This window comes from Sciurus carolinensis, unplaced genomic scaffold (assembly GCF_902686445.1).
Source record: "Sciurus carolinensis unplaced genomic scaffold, mSciCar1.2, whole genome shotgun sequence".
In the NCBI taxonomy this organism is placed as follows: Eukaryota; Metazoa; Chordata; class Mammalia; order Rodentia; family Sciuridae; genus Sciurus; species Sciurus carolinensis.
The window spans coordinates 228,410-251,174 of NW_025920190.1; the positions used below are offsets into that span (position 1 = coordinate 228,410).

The following is a 22,765-nucleotide window of genomic DNA, read 5'->3' on the forward strand; positions in this document are numbered from 1 at the left end:
CCTCGACCATGGTGCTTTCTCTTACCTAGTGCCACAAATGGCAGCACTCGCAGTGGTTCCTGCCGCAGGCTGCACTGGGACAGGAGGCCAAGGTGTGGGCGCTACTCCAGGAAGGGTGCTTGAGCCACGGGCAGCCGGGGCACCTGCCCACTTCTCTGCAAGAGATTAAAACTACCCAGCCACAGGTCTCTGCCACCCCTGCAAGTGCCCCACACACTCCCGAGCCTCGTTTCTTGTCACTGACAGGTGTAGAGTGTGGTCCCCTGGGAGCCTGGTCACCAGGTGGGCCAGCTGCTGGGCCTGTGGCTGACCCCTCTCCCCCTGCAGGTGGGCATCCTGCTGCACTACTCCACGCTGTCCACCATGCTGTGGATCGGAGTGACCGCCAGGAACATCTACAAGCAGGTGACCAAGAAGGCCCTGCCGTGCCCAGGCCCAGACCAACCACCGTACCCCAAGCAGCCCCTACTCAGGTACCCAAGTCTGTTTCCCCGCACAGCTCCCTCTGCCGCTGGGGCCCCGGCCCCTGCGCCTCCCCCAGGTCTCGGGAAAGCCTGTCCAGGCAACTCCAGGCCTGGAGATGATCAGATCTGCATGGTCACCTGGGGCCGGGCAGCACGGGGGTGACCTGGGGGATGACGTGCTGGGTGGGGCTGGGTGGCTGTGGCTCGCCCCTGGTCTCAGTGACACAGAGGCACCTGCTCCTCAGCTGAAGAGTCATTACACACTCAGGCACTGATTTTAAGGTGACCATGGCTGGCCTGTGGGACTGGAAGGGTCTGGAAAGGGGCCCTGCTCCCTGCTCAGGGGGACTCAGCAGATGTGACAGGAGCTGTGTGTGTTGGGGCTGCGGGAACAGCCCAAGGCGAGGGCGAGGGCGAGGGCGAGGGCGAGGGCGAGGGCGAGGGCGAGATAGCGGCCCCTCTCCCCACGGCAGGGCACGGAAATCCAGGTTCCTCTTGCTCCTCACACTGCAACCGTAACTGGACAGCAGCAGGAGCTTTGCTGTCTGCTCTTCCAAGCGGAGACCAAACCCCAAACACTGCAGCCTGCAAATGCCCAGCTCAGAGCAGCGCCCCCAGGCTGGAAGCAGACCTCATCTCCCTGTCCGGGAGGTCACTGAGTCTCCACCTTGGACCTATTACTGAGTCCTCCTGGAATGACCCTGCCCGGGGGCCCTCAGTGTTTGAAAGACACTTCGCCCAGAGGTTCTTGTGCCGGGCACCTGCTGCTGCTGGAGGTGTGATTCCTGAACTGTGGACGCCCAGCCCCTCACAGCTCCCTCTGACACTGACCAGGAAGGACTACCCCCAGCTCCACCATGGTCCAGCACCATTGGAAGAGCATTTGGGGCAGGCTGCCCCTCTGCAGCCCTCTGGTGGGAATGTGCTGCACCCGCCCCTTCCCAGGAGTTGGTAAGCTGGAGGCTTTTCTCTCAGAGCCCCTGAGGGCCCTCCACACCCTGGACCACAGCCTCTGCCATGATCTCCTCCACCCAGCATCCCACTCAGAGGTGGCTCTTCCCCTGGCCCTACAATGGGCATCTGGGGTCTGCACTGCGGGTCCCAATCCCAAAACTCATGAGCAGCCTGGACAGAACATTGCCAGCACCCAGGTAACGCTGCTCTCTGAGCTTCAAGTCCCGAGTGCCCTGGCCCAGCCTGAAGTTCTCCAATGAGGTAAAAGGAAAATAACATCCCACAGGCTCTTTAGGAACACCAGTGATGCTCTGGGCTCTCCACATCTTGAGAAGCCCCTTCCGGAGGCCACAAGGTGTTTGTGTGCATTCCACACCACCCACTGGGCTTTGGGGAAACCAAGTCCATTCCAGGGAGAGCACAGGGAAAGGGCAGCCATGTAAGATTTTGCAGGACTCAAGTGGATGAACCCAGGACAAGGCTGCCTCCCCTTTCTGCATGAGTTTGGGCACCATGTGGCTAGGTTAACTTGGGTGCCTCCTCTCTCCATACCTGGTGGGCAGTGGGTGCTGGCCCCTCAGCCCCAACATATGTCCTTGTCCTTGTGTTGGCTGTGTGGCGGAGGAGGAGGGCTCAATGGAGGCCTGGCAGAGGGAGGCCTCAGCCTCTGAAGGCTGGAAACTTTCTGTTGAGTAGACTCATTGCCAAGGTCAAAGTCATGTCTACCTGCTCCCAACCATGACCAGGGTTTGTGGTTTCCCTGACAGCAGGTTCAGCAGGTGTTTTGCGACTTTAGATGGTGAGTTGCCTGGTCTCCCTCAGACTTGGACGTGCCCCTGGTGCACATGGCCAGTACTGAGGCAGGGCTCCCTGAACACCCTGTTTGGAGGCACCACAGAGGGGTCCAGGCCCTCAGAGAACAGCCTGCTGGGCGTGAGGAGAAGCAGTGAAGCAGTGGCCCACCCAGGCTCCCTGACGACAGAGGCAGCGGGAGCCCACCCCGTGGCAGGCTCCGGGACGTGAGCCAAGCTCGGCACCAAGGAGGGTGCCTGGCCACTGCAGCAACACCCAGCCCGACTGTGCAGGGCCAGGTGAGTGGCAGGCGCGGGGCCTGGGAGCAAGCTGTCAGGCCAAAGGCCCTCAGGTGGAAGGCTGGCCTGGGCCAGCACAGCTCACAGCTCTAGACTGAGAGTGACCAGCTCCACTGGGGCCACAGGACACGCGGTTCACGGAGGGGGAGCTGCCCCTTCCACGGGACTGGATCCTGCACTCGCAGGACACGCGGTTCACGGAGGGGGAGCTGCCCCTTCCACGGGACTGGATCCTGCACTCGCAGGACACGCGGTTCACGGAGGGGGAGCTGCCCCTTCCACGGGACTGGATCCTGCACTCGCAGGACACGCGGTTCACGGAGGGGGAGCTGCCCCTTCCATGGGACTGGATCCTGCACTCGCAGGACACGCGGTTCACGGAGGGGGAGCTGCCCCTTCCACGGGACTGGATCCTGCACTCGCAGGACACGCGGTTCACGGAGGGGGAGCTGCCCCTTCCACGGGACTGGATCCTGCACCTGCAGCCCCGGGTCCTCCCGGCAGCGCCTCGCGGCCTGCAGCACAAGCCCCACAGCTCCCGGTTGGCCTCCCTGGGTCCTCCTTTCTCTTCAGTGCTTCTGTACAGGGCTCCTCCTGGCGGCGCTCCCACTTTCCTTGTCCTCGTATAGAAACATGGTCCCTGCACCCACGGTTCTGCAGCTCCTCACGTCACCTGTGCCTGCGGACGCTGCTGCAGCTCACGCCAGCCCAAGCACTCGTTTCCCTTCCTGCCTGGCTGCCCAATACCTCCAGGTCCGGCAGAGGTTACCACTGCTGTTCTTCCTAAAACTCAGCTCGGTTTATCTGCTTTCCCTGTCTATCATCATTTCTGCTCTGGTCTTGATGCCCCTTCTCCCACTGACTTCGGGTTGGGATTTCTCTCCTTCTGGCTCTACAGCATGACCTAGACCATGGATCTGAGACCTTTCTCCTTTAAGGTGGACATTTCCCTCTGAGCTGCTCCTCTGGGTCCCAAAGGTGTGTCATGGGGGTTTCGCTCAAGCTCAGATCCTCTTCTAGCTTTCCTCAGGGTTTCTTCCTTGGCCATTGGTTATTTAAGAGCATATAGTTAGGGGTGGTGTGTGCAATCATGGAGAGCCCATCTGACCACGTGGCTGTGACTGCCAGTCTCTGTGGAGTGATCTCCACATGAGACACGTCTGTTCCTGCCCCATGTTTGGAGAATCTGCACCTGTCACGTGGCTCTGCAGGTGCTGTGGGAGCAGAAGGGCCAGGAGGAGGGGGTCTGTGCATCCTCCTGTGCCGCCAGCTGCAGCCAGGCTGGCCAGCACCTGCTTTCTTGGGACCTCAGGAGATCTAGGATTGTGGGCCACGTGCCCAGGGGAGCTGCCATCTCCAGAGAGGGCCTGGGTTAGGCCCCTGAGCAGGCTTCGCTTAGACCTTGCTGGGGTCTATGACCCAGGAATGGCTGTAAACTGAGTAAGTTAGGTCCTAGAATTTTGGTCCTGCAGGTGAGACACCACCTGGAACTGAGTGTCAGCCTTGACCAACACAAGTGCCGCTCTTAGCTTTAGAGCAGAGCCCTGGGGAGGGATAGCCTCAGGGCCTGAGCTCTGCTAAGGACATTCTGGATTTCCCAAGGGACTGAGTGAAGGTGACCTTGGGCAGAGTCAGCACACACCAGAGCAGGGTAAAGAGTGAAGAAAGATAGTGATGGGAGGAAGAGGATGGGAGGGACATGAGGATGGGAGGGACATTAGGAAGCAAGAGAAGAGACCCCAAGAGGGCAACGGCCCAGATGAGAGGGACAGAGCTGCACTGAACTGTTCCATCCAGCTCCTGGGAGGCACTGCCCAGGCAACCCAGACCCACACAGGGCCTCTCCTGGTTGTAGGACATGTTACTAAACCCACCACTGTCACGTCTGACATGCTGAGCTCCTGCCCATTGGTCTCTGCAACTTTGCCAGACTCCACGAGGTCCAGACATTGGTCCCACCACCTGTAGAGGAGATCAACCACCTCAAGTGACATTGTAAGAAACTATGACCACCCTCCTATCATCCACGTGGAACCAGGACCACCTCTTCACTATCCACAAGGAACCAGGATCTCCCTACCCTGTCCATATGGAATCAGGACCTCTCTCCACTATCCACATGGAATCAGGACCTCCCCTCTACTGTCCACAGGGAACCAGGATCTCCCTACCCTGTCCATATGGAACCAGGACTTCCCTCCACTATCCACATGGAACCAGGACCTCCATTCCACAGTTCACATGGAACCAGGACCTCCCCTCTACTGTCCATGTGGAACTAGGACCTCCCTACATAGTCCACACAGAACTAGGACTTCCCCTACATTGCCCACATGGAACCAGGACCTCCCTCCACAGGACACAGGGAACCAGGGCTCCATTCAACTGAACACAGGGAACCAGAACCTCCATTTCCACTGTCCACACAGAACCAGGACCTCCATTTCATTGTCCACATGGAACCAGGACCTCCCTCCTCTGTCCACATGGATCCAGGACCTCCCCTCTACAGTCCATGTAGAACTAGGACCTCCCTACACAGTCCACACAGAACCAGGACTTCCCCTACACTGTACACACAGAACCAGGACCCCCTCCACTGAACACAGAGAACCAGAACCTCCCTCCACTGAACACAGGGAACCAGGAGTCCTTCCACAGGACACAGGGAACCAGGACCTCCATTCAACTAGACACAGGAAACCTCCCTCCCCTGGACACAGGGAACCAGGACCTCCCTCCACAGGACACAGGGAACCAGGACCTCTCTCCACAGGACATAGGGAATGAGGACCTCCCTCTACAGGACACAGGAAACCAGGACCTCCCTCCATAGGACACAGGGAACCAGGACCTCCTTTCAACTGGACACAGGGAACCAGGACCTCCATTCAACAGAAAACAGAGAACCAGGACCTCCCTCCATAGGACACAGGGATCCAGGACCTCCTTTAATCTGAACACAGAGAACCAGGACCTCCCTCAACTGGACACAGGGAACCAGGACCTCCATTCAACAGAACACAGAGAACCAGGACCTCCCTCCACAGGACACAGGCAATCAGGACCTCCCTCCACAGGACACAGGGATCCAGGACCTCCATTAATCTGAACACAGAGAACCAGGACCTCCCTCAACTGGACACAGGGAATGAGGACCTCCCTCCACAGGACACAGGGAACCAGGACCTCCATTCAACTGGACACAGGGAACCAGGACCTCCCTCCACAGGACATAGGGAATGAGGACCTCCCTCCACAGGACACAGGAAACCAGGACCTCCCTCCACAGGACACAGGGAACCAGGACCTCCATCCACAGGACATAGGGAATGAGGACCTCCCTCTACAGGACACAGGAAACCAGGACCCCCCTCCACAGGACACAGGGTTCCAGGACCTCCATTAATCTGAACACAGGGAACCAGGACCTCCATCCACAGGACATAGGGAATGAGGACCTCCCTCTACAGGACACAGGGAACCAGGACCTCCCTCCACAGGACACAGGGTTCCAGGACCTCCATTAATCTGAACACAGGGAACCAGGACCTCCATCCACAGGACATAGGGAATGAGGACCTCCCTCCACAGGACACAGGGAACCAGGACCTCCCTCCACAGGACACAGGGAACCAGGACCTCCATCCACAGGACATAGGGAATGAGGACCTCCCTCCACAGGACACAGGAAACCAGGACCTCCCTCCACAGGACATAGGGAATGAGGACCTCCCTCTACAGGACACAGGAAACCAGGACCCCCCTCCACAGGACACAGGGTTCCAGGACCTCCATTAATCTGAACACAGAGAACCAGGACCTCCCTCCACAGGAAATAGGGACCCAGGACCTCCATTCAACTGGACACAGGGAACCAGGACCTCCCTCCACTTTCCACAGGGAACCAGGACCTCCATTCCACTGTTCATTCAGAACCAGGACCTCCCTCCACTTTCCACAGGGAACCAGGACCTTTATTCCACTGCCCACACAGTGCCAGGACCTCATTCCACTGAATATGTGGAACTCCTGATTAGGGCCTGGTACCCAACTCTGGTCACCAAATGCTGATACTATGAGTAGTCTTGGGTGCATCGCCTCAGTGCCTAGTCTGAGTTAGATATTGCTGAACAAAATCCATCTCTAATTTTCCCTTTTGTGATCAGAGTGACTGCTGTTTCCCACTCTTGTGTATGGTCAGGGCCACTGCCTCCCACTGTCGGAGGCCAGCTGCCACGGCACTCAGGCTGTCGCCTTCCTGAACACGGCCCCTCTTGCAGCAGGATGCTCTGCAGGGCAGAAGCCCCATCAAGCAGGGTCCAGCGAAGAAAGTCATCCCCCTGGGAGGGGAGTCCACAGAGGACCTCCTTCCTCCTACATCAGCCAAACGTATGCTGTTTCACCCTGGAAGGCCAGCTCAGGACACCATTCAGGATCTTGCTGGAACAGGTTACAAGGTGCTCTCTTCCTGCAGCCTCAGATCCTCAGCCTCGCACACGCAGTCCAGGGGGCTGTTCAGCAGGCTCGGTGCCCCGATCACTCAGCCCTGCCTGTTGGCAGCAGGGGAACATGCCCAGAGCAGAGGTCCCTGACGCTGGCCCTCACTGACCAGGAGCTGGCCCTCCCAGAGCAGTGTCATCTGCAAGGGGCAGCCTCCTGAGCAAGGCTCGCCTTCTGCAGGGGGAGCCACTGGACAGTCCACTCTGGACTACATGGGTGAGAACAGATAGATACCTTAAAGAAAGTGAAAGAAAGAAAGAAAGTGGCCGGGGCTGTCGCCCAGGGTTAGAGGACTGCCTGGCCTGCAGGAGGTGCCAGAACTGAGAAAGATGAGGGGCACAGACCGAGGCCCCTGAGCCGACCCTCCTGTCAAAGCAGGGCAGGTCGATGCAGCCCTTCTCTGAAGGACTGACCGCCTCAGGGCTTCACGCCAAAATTTCATAGTCCAGGCGGCTTCCCGAAATTTTCCTCCCTGAATCCGAGCACTTTCCAGCCAGTGTCTCCGATTTCACCCATGTCATGACAACAGTCAGCACTGCTGGGGTTCCACACGCACCCTTGGACTGCATGCACTGCCCCCTTCACCTATTAGGACAGGTTAAGTCTTGGGCAGCCTGGGCTGCAGGCGATGGCTGCCTCCCCACCAGGGAGGGTTCTGGCTATACCTTCCGCCCAAGTCTTCCACTCCCACCAGCCAAGGGGAGACATTTTGAACCTTCCTGCTGCAATTTTGTAGATACTTAGGGGTTAATTCTCAATTTAGCTACCTGTGACCACAGCCTGATTGTACGGTCTGTTCTGCTGCTTCCAATGCCACGCACCAGGTGGTTTCTGTCATTGAAGGTCTGCTGTTTGAAAGGACAATCACAGAGGCACAAAGACCCCCTTGCTGCACATCAAGGACACAGTTCCATGCCCACATGTGGGGCCAGCTCTGTGTAGGCACCAGGCCCAAACGTGTCCTTCAAAGGCACATTTGCAGTTCCCTGGGACCCTGCAGCCAGGAGCACCTGCTCGGGCCGCAGTGGCAATCCTGGACTACCCTGGGCTTGGATGTGCTCACAGTCAAGCACTGGCCGGGCTTGACCCACACAGGGCCAGGGCCCTGGGGGCACAACAGCCCAACTGCTTCTGCAGACAGTTCTTGGGCAAGCCGCCTTAGTGAGCTGGATCACAGGCAGGTGGACAGATGCTGGGCAGGAGGTGGGGCACAGCTGGCACCCCTCCTCCAGGAGCAGGACACGGTGGCATTCATGAGGGAGAGGAAGGGATGGAGAGGGCCAGGAGGCTGGGGGAGGGCACTCAGGAGGGGAAGGGCCCGGGTGTGTGGGAGCTCCAAGTCCCAATGAAGCAGCCCCCATACCTCTCTGCACGCATCCTCAGGCATCAGGTCAGAAGGGGCCTTAGGGGCTGGGGAGATCGCTCAGTTGGTAGAATGCTTGCCTTGCACGCACAAGGCCCTGGGTTCAATCCCCAGCACCACAAAAAAAAAAAAGAAGGGGCCTTAAGTTAGTCTCCTGGCGCACCCCTGAGCTTTACAGATGGAAAACCAACCTCAGAGAGCTGCAAAGGTTGCCCCAAGGAGCAGCTGGACAGCCAAGATCCAGTGGTAGACAGACACCTTGGCCCTTGCCAGTCACAGAGTCTCTTCACCCAGATGATGGAGGGCCCACCGGGGACACATGCCCCACCTAGACAGACAGGGCCTTGGTGGGGTCACATTCCCCCAGAGAGGCAGCACAAGCCCAGGACCCACTCCCCAGATCCCTCTGCAGGGCCCAGGGCCAAAGCCTCAGTGGGCAGGCAGGTAGCACTGGGACTGGTACCCACGTGCAGCGACGGCCCCTGAGGGCCAGTGTGGGCAGAAATGTCTAGGGCAGAAAGGACGCAGGCACTCGGTGCGAGCGCAGCTCAAGCCATCCCGAGCAGCGCTACGGTGCCTCAGCTGCCGCCTGTCTAAGGCTGTGGATTCTGATCCCACCTACCACCAGGCCAGGAGACCCTTCTCCCACTGGACTGGGGGGTTCCCCTGGCAAAGATCACATCTGGGTTAGCCGGAGTGGTCACAGGCAGCAGGGGCCTGGGAAGAGACTCCATGGCAAAGGAAAACCATTAGAGGACCTGTCAACGGACCTGGACACCCAAGCCCCAAGAAGCTCACTGGGAATCCAAGAAGCTCAGCTGTTGTCCACTGCAGAGCTGCTGAGGCCAGCAGCTTCCCAGAGAGAGACTCACCGCAAGTGCAGAGAGGACTGTAATTAAGAGCAATTGAGGAAAATTAAGAAAAGCACAAAGAACAAGTCCCCAGAGTGAGATGGGACAGTGATGGGATTGCTTCCAGGCCAAGGACGTAGACCATGTCTACAACCCAGGCCCCACCGGACGCACAGCACTGACTCTGCATAGACCAGGGAGCAGTCTACCGGCCGCTGGCCCTGTCCTGGCCCCACGGCCATCTGCACTCCAGGCCCCTTATGGAAGCGTCCTCGAGGAGCTCAGGCTGCCTGCCCAGCCCCCAGGCCATCATCAGACCTGGGCCGCCCATGCAGCCCCGATTCCTCCCTGCCTGCCAGAGACCCTTCCCAGGAAAGAGGCAGCATGCTGCACTGGACCCCAGTCCCCAGCTACTCCCTGTCCCTTCTGCCCACTGCCCTCCAAGCCCCCAGGAGCTCCGAGATCTGCTCTTGCTTAGACCCCTCCAGTTTTCTGTGCCTAATGGGGACTTCTTTGTGATGGTCACCTAGAGGAGGCTGACCCCAGTGCTGAGGGGCTTGGCCTGTGCTTCTCTGTTCTGAGCAGCTACAGGGCCAGCAGAGAGGTGCCCCAGGGCGTCCTGGCTATGGCTGCTGGGGACGTGAGCTCCCTCGAGGGCTAGGCCTGGCCCCCAGCTGCCGGCAAAGGTCTCAGACCTCATCTCCAGTTGTCAAGGCCACCGCCTCTCTGACCTGTCCGTCTGCAGACACAGCTGCCTGTGACAGGAGGGAGGCAGGGCGAGAACAAGCAGGCCAAGGTGACCCCGGAGGTCCTGGGGGTGCCAGACCACACGCCTGGCGTCCACCAGCCCTGGCATGAGTTTCTCAGCATTCTCTGTTCTCACCGCCTCCAGGAACAGCGCCCAAGCCCCTTCCTGCCTCAGGCCCCCAAACGCCTGGACCTGGCTGCTTCAGGTCCTCGAGGACCCTGACCCCCCCAATTGCCACGTCCCTCAGGGCTCATGTCACAGAGCCACATCCTGGGCCAGGCCTCACCCTGCTCCTGTTCTTCTTCTCAGTTAGCTGGCAGCCAACATGGCTGCTTCCTGCAGTGTGCAAGCAAGAATGTGTGAGAGTGTAAGTATGCATAAGTGTGTTCAGGTTGTGTGTGTGCTACCCGAGTGAGTGCATTACGTGTGCAAGGGTACAAGTGTGTACATGTAAGTGAGTGCAAGTGTGCCTGTATGTGCAAGCATGTGAGCACTGTGAGTACCCACAAGTGTGTGTGTACTGTGCACATCTGTGTGCATGGAAATGTGTGAGCATGCATTGTATACTGTGATTGTGTGTGTGAGAGTGTGTGTGATTTGTGCACATGCATGCATGTGTATACAAGCATGCGTGCATGTGGTGTAAGTGCTGGTCTGTGCATATGTGAGCATAAGTGTGTGTGCATGTGTGTTAATGTGCATGTGTGTTACCTACTGTGCATGTAGGTGTTTGCAAGCAGGCATTTGTATACTATGTGTGTGCATGCAGGTGTGTGTACAAGGGTGCTTTTTTGTACTCTACAAGTGCATGTGCACACATGTGGATAGAAGTGTGTGCAAGCATGCGTGTGCGTGCTGTGTGTGATATTAGTGTGCATATGTGTGCAAGCAAGAGTGTGCATGTGTGCAGGTCACCGAGAGTGTGCATGTGTGCAGGTCACCGAGAGTGTGCATGTGTGTAGGTCACCGAGAGGCCCTGAGTTCAGGTAGAGGCAGTGCTGCAGGTTTCCAGGTCCCTTCTTGGAGTTGAGCCTGTGGGTGCAGAGCAGGGTCAGAGAGTCTGCCCCCCAGGGTGTGGACAACTGGGCAGGAGGCGCTGGGGGAGGGCCACACAGCTCCATCATGACTCCCCTGCCATCTGCTCAGTCACCCACAAAACGGTGGGCTTGTGTGTGAGCACAGACACCCTGGCGGCAGCACCCCGGGTCTGAGCCCTTTCCCACAGTCACTCTGTGTCCTGGGAGACTTTTTTCCAAAGGGACCATCGATTCCAAAGGGCAAAGGTGAATTTTGAGGCAGAGTCAGGGGGCCAAGGAGGAGGTGGACGAGGAGCTCCAGGGACAGGTGAGATCACCTGCTGAGGCCTGGCCAGGCTGGGTTGGAGCAGCAGCTGCTCCTCTGAGGACCCATGTCCACCATCCACACTGGTGACCACCCAGTGGCAGCAGCAAGAAAAGTGGCAGCCAGATGGGAGGCACTGTAGCGGCCTCCAGCGCCCTCTACTGACTGAACCTGGCCCCGCCACCAGGAAGGCCCTGCAGAGGAAGCCCGCCCGCAGAGGTGTGGGAGGAGGAGGTCCTGGTGCTGCCCTGGCCTCACCTCCCCCAGGAGCCCAGTTGAAGCTGAAATGGCCTGCAGTTAGGAGGTGCTGCGGCCAGGCGGGGCTGGGACAGAGACCAGGACGCCAGGATAGTGTTCCACACCAAGGGTAGAGAGCCCCAGGGCCCCAAATGAAGAGCCTACTCCGAAGGGCTCCCGTGGCCGAGCAGTCAGACTATCTCCCAAGAGGCACAAGCTCGGACAGGCAGGCCTGGGCTCCCAGGGCCTGGGCAGGGAGGGCCTCACGGGCAGGGGAGGCTGGAGCGGAGCCCACAGGACTGGGCCAGTAACTCAGAGGATTGGGTGCTTCCAGAGCCCCTGCTGACTTCAGGGACACAGGCCAGGTGAACCCCGTGGACTCCCTTCACCCAGGCCAGAGGGGCCCTTGGTGGGCTCCAGGCACTGGGCCGAGCTCTCCCCACCTTGCCTCAGTCCACGGGGGATCAGGCAGGGTGCTGGTGACACCGGCACCAGGCCAGATCCCACGGCGGCCTTCCAGCCCCGCACGGCACGTGTCCTGCAGTCCTGTGGCTGCCGCCCCTCAGACTGGACCCTGTGTGCCTCCATGGCATTGGGTCCCACTGAAGAGACACTGTGCTGTGGCAGGTGCCCCTGCACTTCCAGAACATACGTGTCTGCACAGCACTGGAGCCAGAGACCGCACCCCCGTTCTACCCCTCGCCAGTCCACCCAGACCTGCACCTGCCCATCACCCTCCACCTGCCCATCACCCTCCATCCATCCATCCACACCTGCACCTGCCCATCACTCTCCATCCATCCATCCACACCTGCACCTGCCCATCACCCTCCATCCATCCATCCACACCTGCACCTGCCCATCACCCTCCACCTGCCCATCACCCTCCGCCTGTCTATCCACATCTCCACCCATCCATCTCCCTCTGCCCATTCATCCATCTGCCTAGTATTTGTGCATTTCAGTCCATCACAGCCTCAGCAGACGCCCTCCAAACTGTTCGGCAGTCTGTCTGCAGGTTCCGGGTTCCAGGTGTGTGGGGTTCACTTACAGTGAATCGCACGGAGCTCCCCCTCCCTCGAGACCAAGCCCAGCAGGGACACACACCAAGCAGAGAGCTTGACCGCATAAACCCAGATAACCCCAGGGAGACGCTATGAAGACGGTGTCAGAGGGAACCACGAGCCTATGCAGGGCAGACTGGAGGACTGTCCTCCCTCCAGGCACTGCCCAGTGCCTTGGCCGAAACCACTGACTGACTATCCCAGACCCCTCCCACGATGGGTCTTCTCCGCTCCTTGTCAGGGACTCAGTCCTTTCTCCAGGATCACGTTGGCCTGGTCTCCAGCCATAGCGTGGCCCTTTGAGATGGCTCCGCATGGTCTGTGGGTCACACTCCACACAGATACGGCAACAGGCTGTTTGGGACTCCTGGGCTGATGCCTTCGATGCCTTAGGGTGGCCTCTCTGCTTTGTTTTCCAGTGGCTTCTGCTAACGTATCAATATAAATCCATGCTGTGTTGGCCTCACCCCTTCCTCAACTCACTCCCTATCCTGGCAGCTGTCTGCCGGGAAGCTTTCTCCCCACCAGGGACCAGGACAGCCTCCACCGGCCTCCTTGGGCTCTCTCATCTTTGTGCTGCAGGGACGGCTCTGGGGCCAGCCCACAGCTGGACCCTACTTCTGCCACTCTGAGGCCCTCTGCCTCCAACAGGAGCAACGGGTCCCTTCAGGTCTAAGGCGGAGCCTCCGCTTCAGCCTCCGCTGTGCCTCCTGATGCTGTGCTGTGGTTCTTTTGTTGTTTTTTCGTTCCTACTTTCCTCTGTCTTCGGGGCTGTTCTAGCGCTTTACAGTTTTTGTTTTAATTTATTCATTAGTTCTTTTCCTATCAACTTCTTGTGGCTGCTTGAGAGACTATGACCTTCAGCTTCTTCACACCTGTGTAAAGTTCATACTACTTCACATAAAATACCCAGAGAGCCTGGCCTCCGAGGCCCACCCGCCTCCTGTGTGAGACCCAGGTGGCGTTGAGGTCCTCCCTGAGGAAGTGAAGGCTGCCAGGCCTCCGACGGTCCCCAGTGTTCTAAGTCTTCTTACTTCCTTTAATTTTCGAAGGCTGTTTTCTTTGGCTACAGGAAGCTTCTAGGCAGCCTGGATTCCCTATGGGGGCCTCCTAGTCCCAGTCCTTGGATGTGAGACCTAGTATCAGAGCTTGTGGGACACGCCACTTCCCCGGGTCTGTAACATCCAGCTGGACGGCTCCTTCTCAGCAGGCGGCAGCTCTGTGGTGCCCCTTGCTGGGCACAGGGTGCTGTGCTGGCCAACCTGTTTGCCCTGGGAGCTGTTGACCAAGGGCCCTGTGAGGGAGTCTCAGTCCATCAGGGTGAACTGCTGTCCCTACAGGACCCGGCTCCGAGTGACAGCTCTCCCAGCAGGCACAGAGGGCTGGAGGGGCGGAGGACGTCGCCCTGAGGCCAGGAGTGTAGAGTCCCTAGACTAACCTGGGGCAGGAGGGGCACCACCCAGGCTTTGCTGAGGACAAGTCCAGAGGAGACTCGAGCCACCAGCAGCCAGCCCCCTTAGGGAGGGGCCCACCCTGCCTCCTGTGCCCAACCCACTTCCACCCTGGGTTCCATGAGGCTGGGGTCTGCTGCAGACCAGAGAAGCCACAGGCCCACCAGCAGCAAGCCCAAGGGAGCAGCGCTGCTCCCTTGATCAGGCTCACTCGTCCAGGGGGAGCTGCCCGCAGGGTCCCTGGGCCACCTCTCGGTGCACCAGGAATGGCTCGAAGCCCACGCTGCCCCTCTTGGAAGCGTGGTCTGCTCCCGAAGCCAGCGGTCAGCACCCTCTGCTCTCTGGCAGGTTCTACCTCATCAGCGGAGGCGTCCCCTTCGTCATCTGTGGGGTCACTGCGGCCACGAACATCAGGAATTATGGGACTGAAGACGAGGGAACGGCCTAGTGAGTGCTGGCAGCCTGGGAGAGCGGAGGGTGGGCGCGAGCAACCCCTGCCCGGCTCCTCCCGGGCAGCCCAGCCTCCCGTGCCCAGGTTGGGGGTGGGTGGCAGGTACCCACAGGCGGCCAGTGGTGTCAGCTATCAGTGACCATCCCTGAGGTGCCTGTGGTAAGAGCCCCCTTGAGAGGAGCAGCAAGTCCTGCCCTGAGCCCGGCCACTCAGCGGTGCCCTGCCCCTCCTCTGGGTGTGCAGACCCTCTCTCCCTACAGACTCAGCTCTGCATTGCTTTCCTTGGACACCCAGGTAGGAGAAGGCTGGGGACAGATAACAGCTTGGCCACACCCCAGCGTCACCTGCCCCCACACAGGAGCAGGCCCAGCACGGGCCACACGGAGGCCGATCTGACCCTTCTCCCTCTCAGCACCCTCCCCATCGTCTCCCTGGGCACAGAATGTCCAGCCTGGCCACTGGGCCCTGGTGGACCCCTGGACCCCTCCCAGCCCTGCTCTCAGGCCCCCTGTCCCCCAGCCTCACCTACCCCAGCTCTGCCCCTGCCACCTCCACACCCAGGACACTGTCCCACGGCCCCCGACCCCCCAAGCACACGGGAGGACCAGTGGACCCATCCAGACGGTCTCCATGGCACTGAGCTGCGGGTGGTAGTCAGCCAGCACCTGCGTCCCACCACCCTCGGGCCTCAGCTGCCCTGCACTTTCCCTCACCGCCAAATTAAAGCCGCCCACTGAGGTCCCCGGCCCGGGAGCTCGGAGCCGGAGCCGGCGCCCGGGCTGCTCACCCACGTCTCCCCACAGCTGCTGGATGGCCTGGGAGCCCAGCCTGGGCGCCTTCTACGGGCCCGCCGCCTTCATCACCCTGGTCACCTGCGTGTACTTCCTGGGCACCTACGTCCAGCTGCGACGGCACCCGGAGCGCAGGTACGAGCTCAGAGAGCGCACGGAGGAGCAGCAGCGGCTGGCGGGGCCCGAGGGGGGCCACCGCCACGGGGCGCGGCCCTGCACCCCGCCCGCCTGCGGGCCCCTGGCCGCCTCGCAGCTGCAGAACGAGCACTCCTTCAAGGCCCAGCTGCGGGCCGCGGCCTTCACACTGCTCCTGTTCACGGCCACGTGGGCCTTCGGGGCGCTGGCCGTGTCGCAGGGCCAGCTGCTGGACATGGTCTTCAGCTGTCTGTACGGCGCCTTCTGCGTGACGCTGGGGCTCTTCGTGCTCATCCACCACTGTGCCAAGCGGGAGGACGTGTGGCGGTGCTGGTGGGCCTGCTGCCCCTCCCGCGGGGACCCCGGCCTCCAGCCCAGCGCACACCCCACGCTCGATGCCAACGGGGACGTGCTGGGGCACGTGGCCTGCCTGCAGGACTCACCCTGCCCTGGTCAGGCAAGGGGCTTTGGACACCCGGTGCCCGGCCACTGCAAGATGACCAACCTGCAGGCCGCCCAGGGCCACGTCAGCTGCCTGTCGCCCGCCACCCCCTGCTGCGCCAAGATGCACTGTGAGCAGCTGATGGAGGCGGAGGCCCACGGCCACGTGCCCGAGGGAGAGGCCTTCCTGCACCAGCCCCACCTGCACACGTGCCTGGAGGGCAGAACTAAGGCCCACTGCTTCCACCCGGCCGCCCCCGCCCCCGCCCCGCGGGAGTACGCGTACCACATCCCGTCCAGCCTGGACGGCAGCCCCCACAGCTCCCGCACGGACAGTCCCCCCAGCTCCCTCGAGGGCCCGATGGGGGTGCACACGCTGGCCTGCTGCACCCCGGGGGACCCCTTCCCCATGGTCAGCCAGCCCGAGGGCAGTGACTCCAGCCCAGCCCTCTACGGCTGCCCGCCAAGACTGCCTCCAGGCCCTGCCCACCTGGAGATGCTCCGCAGAACACAGTCCCTGCCCTTCGGAGGCCCCAGCCAGAACGGGCTGCTCAAGGGTGACGTCCAAGAAGGACTGCCGTTTGGCACCGACGGGACCGGCAACATCCGGACTGGGCCCTGGAAAAACGAGACCACGGTGTAGCTGGAGCCAGAGCACGCTGGCCTCCAGAGCCCCGTCCCCGGAGAAGCTGCGGCACCACAGGGGCCGTCGCCTGAGGGGCTGGGGGTCACAGAGAGACTGGGCCTTTCAGACGTGGCTCAGCCATCGCCACCAAGACCCTTTGTTGTGAAGACGCCGGTGAGAAGCATTCGGCTGTGGCCTCCACCAGCCCCAGGTGGACCTGCTGTCCACATACTGTCACCCACTCTCTATTTGTAGTGTCCAGTCCCCAGGGCAGCTCAGAAACAGAGCACTGGATTCTATCAAAGGAGCTGCCCACACCCCAGGCAGAAGATGCAGGGTAGTGACCAGGAGGCCTCAGCAGGGCCCCCTTGGACATTCCCAGGCATTTGCGAGGGTGCTGAGCTTGCTCCACGGGCCAGGGGACCTGCTCCTCCAGAACACGCTTACACTGGGCAGTGTCTGCAGACCCCTCTGCTGTCCTCGTGTCTGTCAGAGCTGCGGGTGGGGCTCACCCCGTGGAGGCTCACTCCCTGCCCCCACACCAGCCCTGCCCTGGATGTAGCCACCCGCAGCCCACAGCACCTGGATGCTGGATGAGCCCCATGCCCCGCTCTGGAGCTGTGGGGAGGAGCAGCTCATGGCTGCCGGCCTTTGTGGGTGGGTCTCGGGGCTGTGCCTCTGCAAGATGCCCAGACCCTTCTCAGTGGAGACTCGGCTCCCACCGCCAGCCACCGTCAGGCCTGGGTTCTGCCCCTGCGTGGGCACGTCACAAGCAAGTTCCCTTGCACAAAGAAAAGGGGCTAACTGGGGGGCAAGGTCACCAGACAAAATTCCTTTTTCTCTTTTGCATTTCCATGAACATCTGGGAACAAAACCCCAACTCAAAGGACAGATGTTGATGAAAGCAGGTGGCCCGTCCCTGGGCAGAGTCCTCCAGATGCAGGAGCTCATGTCCAGGGGCCATGCCTACAAGAGCCCACAACCCTTCCCCTCCTTCTCCCTCCCAGCCTGTGGCTCATGTGCACACACGCACACACACATACATGCCAGAACATGTGCACACAGGACAGAGCGCACACGCATGCACACCGTACATACCACACACGTACATGCGTGTATACACATACACACGTACTGGAATACATGGACACACATGCACGCATGCATGCAGGATCCTTACTGTACACATGTGATGTGTACACGGGCCAGCACATGCGTACTCCATGCACACGTGCACAGAGTCAGGTGTCTTCAGCTGCCCGAGCTCGGCTGTCATTGCAGCTGTGGGGTCAGCAGCAGGCCAGCCATCCACGTGCCTCACCCTGTGCTCTGCTCTGCCCACCAGGCAGTGGCTGCAGAGGAGCAGAGCCTTCTAACATGTGTCTCAGAGGAGAGGGCGTGGGTGCGGGCATGTGCACGCCATGTGGGAGGCCACGCGAAGGCCCACACTTGGGGTCTGAGTGGAACCTGGGCCTAGCACTCGGAGACCAACAGAGACGCCGCGACTTCCCACAGCACTGTGCCCAACATGGACTCCTCCGTGCATATGGGTCAGCACAGGGCGGTGAGGGCCACCAGGTGGGTCAGTCCCCGTCACTGTGTACCTTCCCACCTGCTTCTGTAGCGACGCGTGGACCCTGACATGCTGCCATACGCTGCGGAAGCAAACCGTCCTGACAAAATACAGTGTTCAGCATTGTCTGTCCTGGGTGAGGCTGGTCAATAGCATCCGTGCGTGTTTCTCGCCCTCCACGGGAAGGAGGGTCCGGGCGGGGTCAGGACCTTGTCCAGGATGCTCCCCGGGGCCCCTCAAGTCCTTTCTACCCTCTGTGCCCCTGGCAGAACAGAGAGGGCACCTCACCATTCAACCAAAGAATTCAGCATTAAACACTGAACCTTGCTGCTTTCTGATGTTGATTCCACCTCGCGAGTCCAGGTGGACCAGGGTGTGGCTCCCTCCGCCTGTGCTGTTTTCAGAGCGCAGACTCAGGCGTAGCTGTGCCCAGGAGAGCGTGGCGCAGCCACTTCCACGGACGGTGCAGTGGGAGGCCGTCCAGCGCCCATCTGCAGCCTCTGTGTGTCTCTTCCTTCCTGGTGAGTGTGGAGGGGAGGGCTGCTGCCATTGGGGGTCTTACGTGCATGAGTGTGAGCACACAAGAGTGCCCGTTGTGCACAGACTTGCATGTGCACATGTGAGTGTGCGTTGTGTGCACATATGCACATGGACGTCCTTCAGAGGTAGCATGGGGTGCCCTCCACCTGGTGTGTGATCCCACACACAGGGTTGCTGCAGCAACTCTATCCATCTAAAGCAGCAGAGAGCCAGAGCCCGACACCTGGACCCCGGGGTTCTGCTGCTTCCTGCAGCCAAGCCCCAGCCCTGGAGGCGCCTTGGCATCTGCAGATCTCCCGGGAGACTCCCACAGCACAGCCAGGTCTCCGATCTGCCTGCTGGGGTGCCAGAGTTTGTTAGATCAAGAGCACCCTGGACTGCTGCCTCCTCCAGGAAGCCTTCTGGGCATCCTACAAATGAGATGGTCAGGGAAGAGCTAGTGGGGCCACATTCCGCCTGCATAGCTGAGACTCTGAGACCCACAAAGCCTAGGACAGCTCTGGGCCCCAGGAGCCTCCTTCAGAGGAAGGTCAGCTCAGAGGACAGAACCCAGCCATCAGTGGTAAGGAGCAGCCCTGGGGTGGGACCTGCTGCAGACCCTTCTGCTTAGATGGCTGCCCTGGGGCTTCTGAGCTCTGCTGGGCCAGGGTGTCCTGGCCATGAAGCAGCAACGGGAAGCCCTTATCTAATCCAGTCCTGCTGTCACCCAGAGACCCTGAGTCTGGGCCAAAGAACGTCTGCTGTCCCGTGGGTAGCCAGCCCTCCTCCAGGCCACAGACTGGGCTTCCCGCCTCAGGCTCCTCCCCCAGGGCACCGCCAGGACTTGCCATTGAGCCCAGAACTGCCCAGCCCCTCTGCAGCACAGCCTGCCGTTGGGCTGAAGGGGCATCTGTTTCAGCAGAGACCAGACCATCCGGCAGCCTCTGAACTGGGCTGGGCTGAGCCACGGCTGTGATGGGTGGAGTGCCCAGCAAGGCGGGCAGAGGTAGAATAGAGAACACAAGGTGAACACTGGACTCGGTACAGGGCAGAGGCAGGGCCCCATGGGCATCTGGGCAGGTCACACGGGGCAGGGAGAGAATTTGAAGTTCGCAGGCCTGAGCAGCCTCTGGGGACAGCAGAGCAGGAAGGAGCCTACAGGGGACAGAAACAAGGCTGAGGGGAGTCCCAGGGCCACTCTGGGAGACAACCTCTCCCCAGTGGGTCAGGCTGCAAGGGCAGCAGCAGCAGAACAACTCCCCAGCCAGGTGCCGCTGGCTCCCGAAGGCCCAGAGGCAGGGGAGGTGGGAGGAGCAGGGTCCACATGAGCAGCTCTCCCTGCGGTGGCTCTCGGCCTCCCGTGTCTGGGCCAGCAGCCTGAGCACAGGAGTATTTGCCCCACAGCCAGCCCTCCTAGGCCTCGTGCAGGATGTGGGCACCACCCCACTGGCTTTGCTCTGAATTGACAGAGGTGCCCTGAAGATTTGATGCTACTTGACACATTGCAGAGGGTGAGCCCGGGCACACCTCGGGCCTCAGCTCCTGACGCACACACAGTCACAGGTGTGGTGGCATATCTTGCGCAGCATGGTCACCCTGGGAAGCAGAATCAAGACTGAAGCCATCTTGTGTCCCCAGGCCTCACACATGCTCAGGGTGTCCTGGTGTTGGGCTTCACTTGCCCTCACCCTCCCATGTTGGCCCTCTCCATCACAGGCCCCCTGACTGGCATGGTTGGGGCCTTGGCACAGACCTAGGGCAGGTAGGCCCCACAGAAACATCTGGGGCCAGACTTGTGAGGCAGACCCTCTGGACACCAGCCACCTGGTGGACACCACTTGGCTGCTCCAGCTCTGTGGGCCAACAGGTGGAGGAGGATGGTGAGCAGAGGAGACCTGCTATTCCGGCCAGTCCAGGTCCTCCTGGGAGGAGGGTGAAATTCTGGAACACCCAGGGAGAGCCCAGGACCCACATCGCCCTGTCGGAATGCTCCCCAGCAGATCTGGAGTTTGTGAGCCAGTGCTGTCCAACCCAGAAGGTCCCCATATTGGCCACAGGGTCAGAGAAGCATTCAAATTTCCCACAGGCAGGTGCAGGGCCCCCAGGCTGACCAGGGAAAAACTCTGCTACAGAAAAATCAGGTGAATTTGCAGGAGCTGGACTAACCTGGGCTAGGGCCAGGAGGGGGCTCTGACTCTTCAAGTGTCGACACAGGGGCCTGGACTTGAACCCAGCTCTGGCCAGGAATGGACTTGGGCCTGCACATCAGCCGCTCAGGGCCAGCTCCATCACAGGCCCCAGGGCAACCTGCAAGGCGTGTCCCCTTATCTAATGTCCTCCAGAACTTGGCCCTGCCCTGGGGACAAGGTCAACATGAACAGAGAAGGAAACACAGGACTGGAGGAGGCCCTAGGCCTGGACACCCAGCCCCAGGGAAAGTTCCAGCTACACAGAGGATGGGCAGTAGACCAGTATCTGGACAAGAGGAAGCCATTCCTAAGCATCAAAGTCTGCAACGTGGATCCTGGGGTGCAGGTGACGGAGCCAGCAGGAAGCCCCCCTTTGGCAGCCTTGATCCCCCCTTCTGTCCTGCACAGAGGTAGCAGGCATGCAGTAGGAGGGCAACAAATGCCCATCCAGAGACCCTCCATCCAGGTCCAACATGCTGACTCCTGACCCAAAGCAGACCACACATGTCAGTCAGTCCTGCGCCCCTGAATCACAGCCGGAAATCTTCAGGGGAAGGGAGAAGGGCTCACTCACCATGTGGGGCAGATGGTAAGATCGAATCCCCGCAGAGGAAACCTGTTCACAAGTGTGAGCCAAGCTCTCTGGGGAAGCTGCACCTGCGCTGAGATCCTGCAGACGGCCTGGTCCAGCCAAGGAGCCAAGTCCCGGGTTGCCCAGTCCCTCCCAGAGCCACTTAACCCCACTGTGGCCTCTAGGTGAAACCCGGAGTGAACAGCTAAGTTCAGGCCTCCCGCCCACCAGCCCCAGGTCAAGGGCACCGTGAGGTGGCATCTGAACATAGAAACAATCTCCCCGGGCCATGGCCCCCAGAGACCCCTGACCAATGCATTTGGTGAATGTGTGGATTTGTGACCTTCTCTCGCTGTTACTAGGGAAGTCCACGCAATCTCCTCGCAGCAGAGCTTGCTGTTCCAAGTGACTCGAATTCAGGTTCCCAGCCCACGGTCACTCAGCTGTGGCTCAAATTAGACTCTCTCTTATGTCCTTGGAGCAAGAACAGTATTTGGGGAAGTGCTGACCAGTGGCAGCCAAGTGGACACCCGGAAAGGCTAAGGAGCCCTGCTGTGGCCCCACAGGTTCCAAGGGGAAGTGCCCATGGCCTGCAGCAGATGCAAAAGACAGAAAGGGCCCTGAGAAGTCACTGGCCATCCTCAAAAGGAGGAATCAGCATACAGTTGGAAGCCCGGAGGTGGCAGAGACCCAGACTCATCTGGGCCATGCCCACGCGGCTCCTTCCAGGCGTCCTGAAGCCTGGTTCCCAAGTCCCCCTGAGATCAACAGCAGCAGAGTCAGAAGGGGCAAGTGCACCTGCCTCAGGGCCTCTCCTGTTCCATCAGGTTCACTTTGCAGGTGGCGGGTGGAGACCTGTGCTTCCTCTTAGACACACAGCAGCGGCCAGGAGAGATGGAGGCCTTTCTGCACCTCAGTGGCGGGACGGGCACATGGAGCCGGTTCTGCCCTTCCTGTGTGGGACAGTGTGGGAGAGCTCCCAGCAACTCCTGTTCATCTTCACCACTGTCACTGTCACTGGCAGGAGGAGGACTCCGGGGAGACAGCAGGAGGCAGCACAGTAGAAACCTCAGGCGTGTCCAGGGGCCACCACAAGGACGCACAGCAAGGATGAGCTGCCCCTTGCCCACTGTCTTTAGACCCGTCTGCAATAAACCTGGTAAAGTCCCACTTCCTTGGGATGTGGCTCTTCAGGTGGCCAGGAGATGTGAAGGCCCTGTGGAGGCTTCCATCCCGGGCAGCAGGACACAGATGAGACTTGGACTTCCCAAAGGCACTGCTTTCCTGTCTGGAGCCAAGACAAGAGTGACCCTTGGAAAGCTCGGAGGCCTCTTGGGGCCGGTGCAAATGACCCATGCACAGCCCATGCACCGGGGGGACACAAGAGAGGAAACCTGGCGGCG

General features: G+C 60.3%; 1 protein-coding gene across 1 annotated transcript in view; it reads left to right on the top strand.

Moving 5' to 3' along the window:
• The window catches only part of Adgra1 (adhesion G protein-coupled receptor A1), a 31,396-nt gene extending 13,029 nt beyond the window's left edge, over positions 1–18,367 (top strand). The window contains exons 5-7 of the mRNA XM_047537880.1: positions 328–473; positions 14,416–14,514; positions 15,322–18,367. Of these exons, the coding sequence (XP_047393836.1) occupies positions 328–473; positions 14,416–14,514; positions 15,322–16,528 (1,452 nt within the window). The 3' untranslated portion in view covers positions 16,529–18,367. The remainder of the gene's footprint in view (positions 1–327; positions 474–14,415; positions 14,515–15,321) is intronic.
• Positions 18,368–22,765: the final 4,398 nt, after the last annotated feature.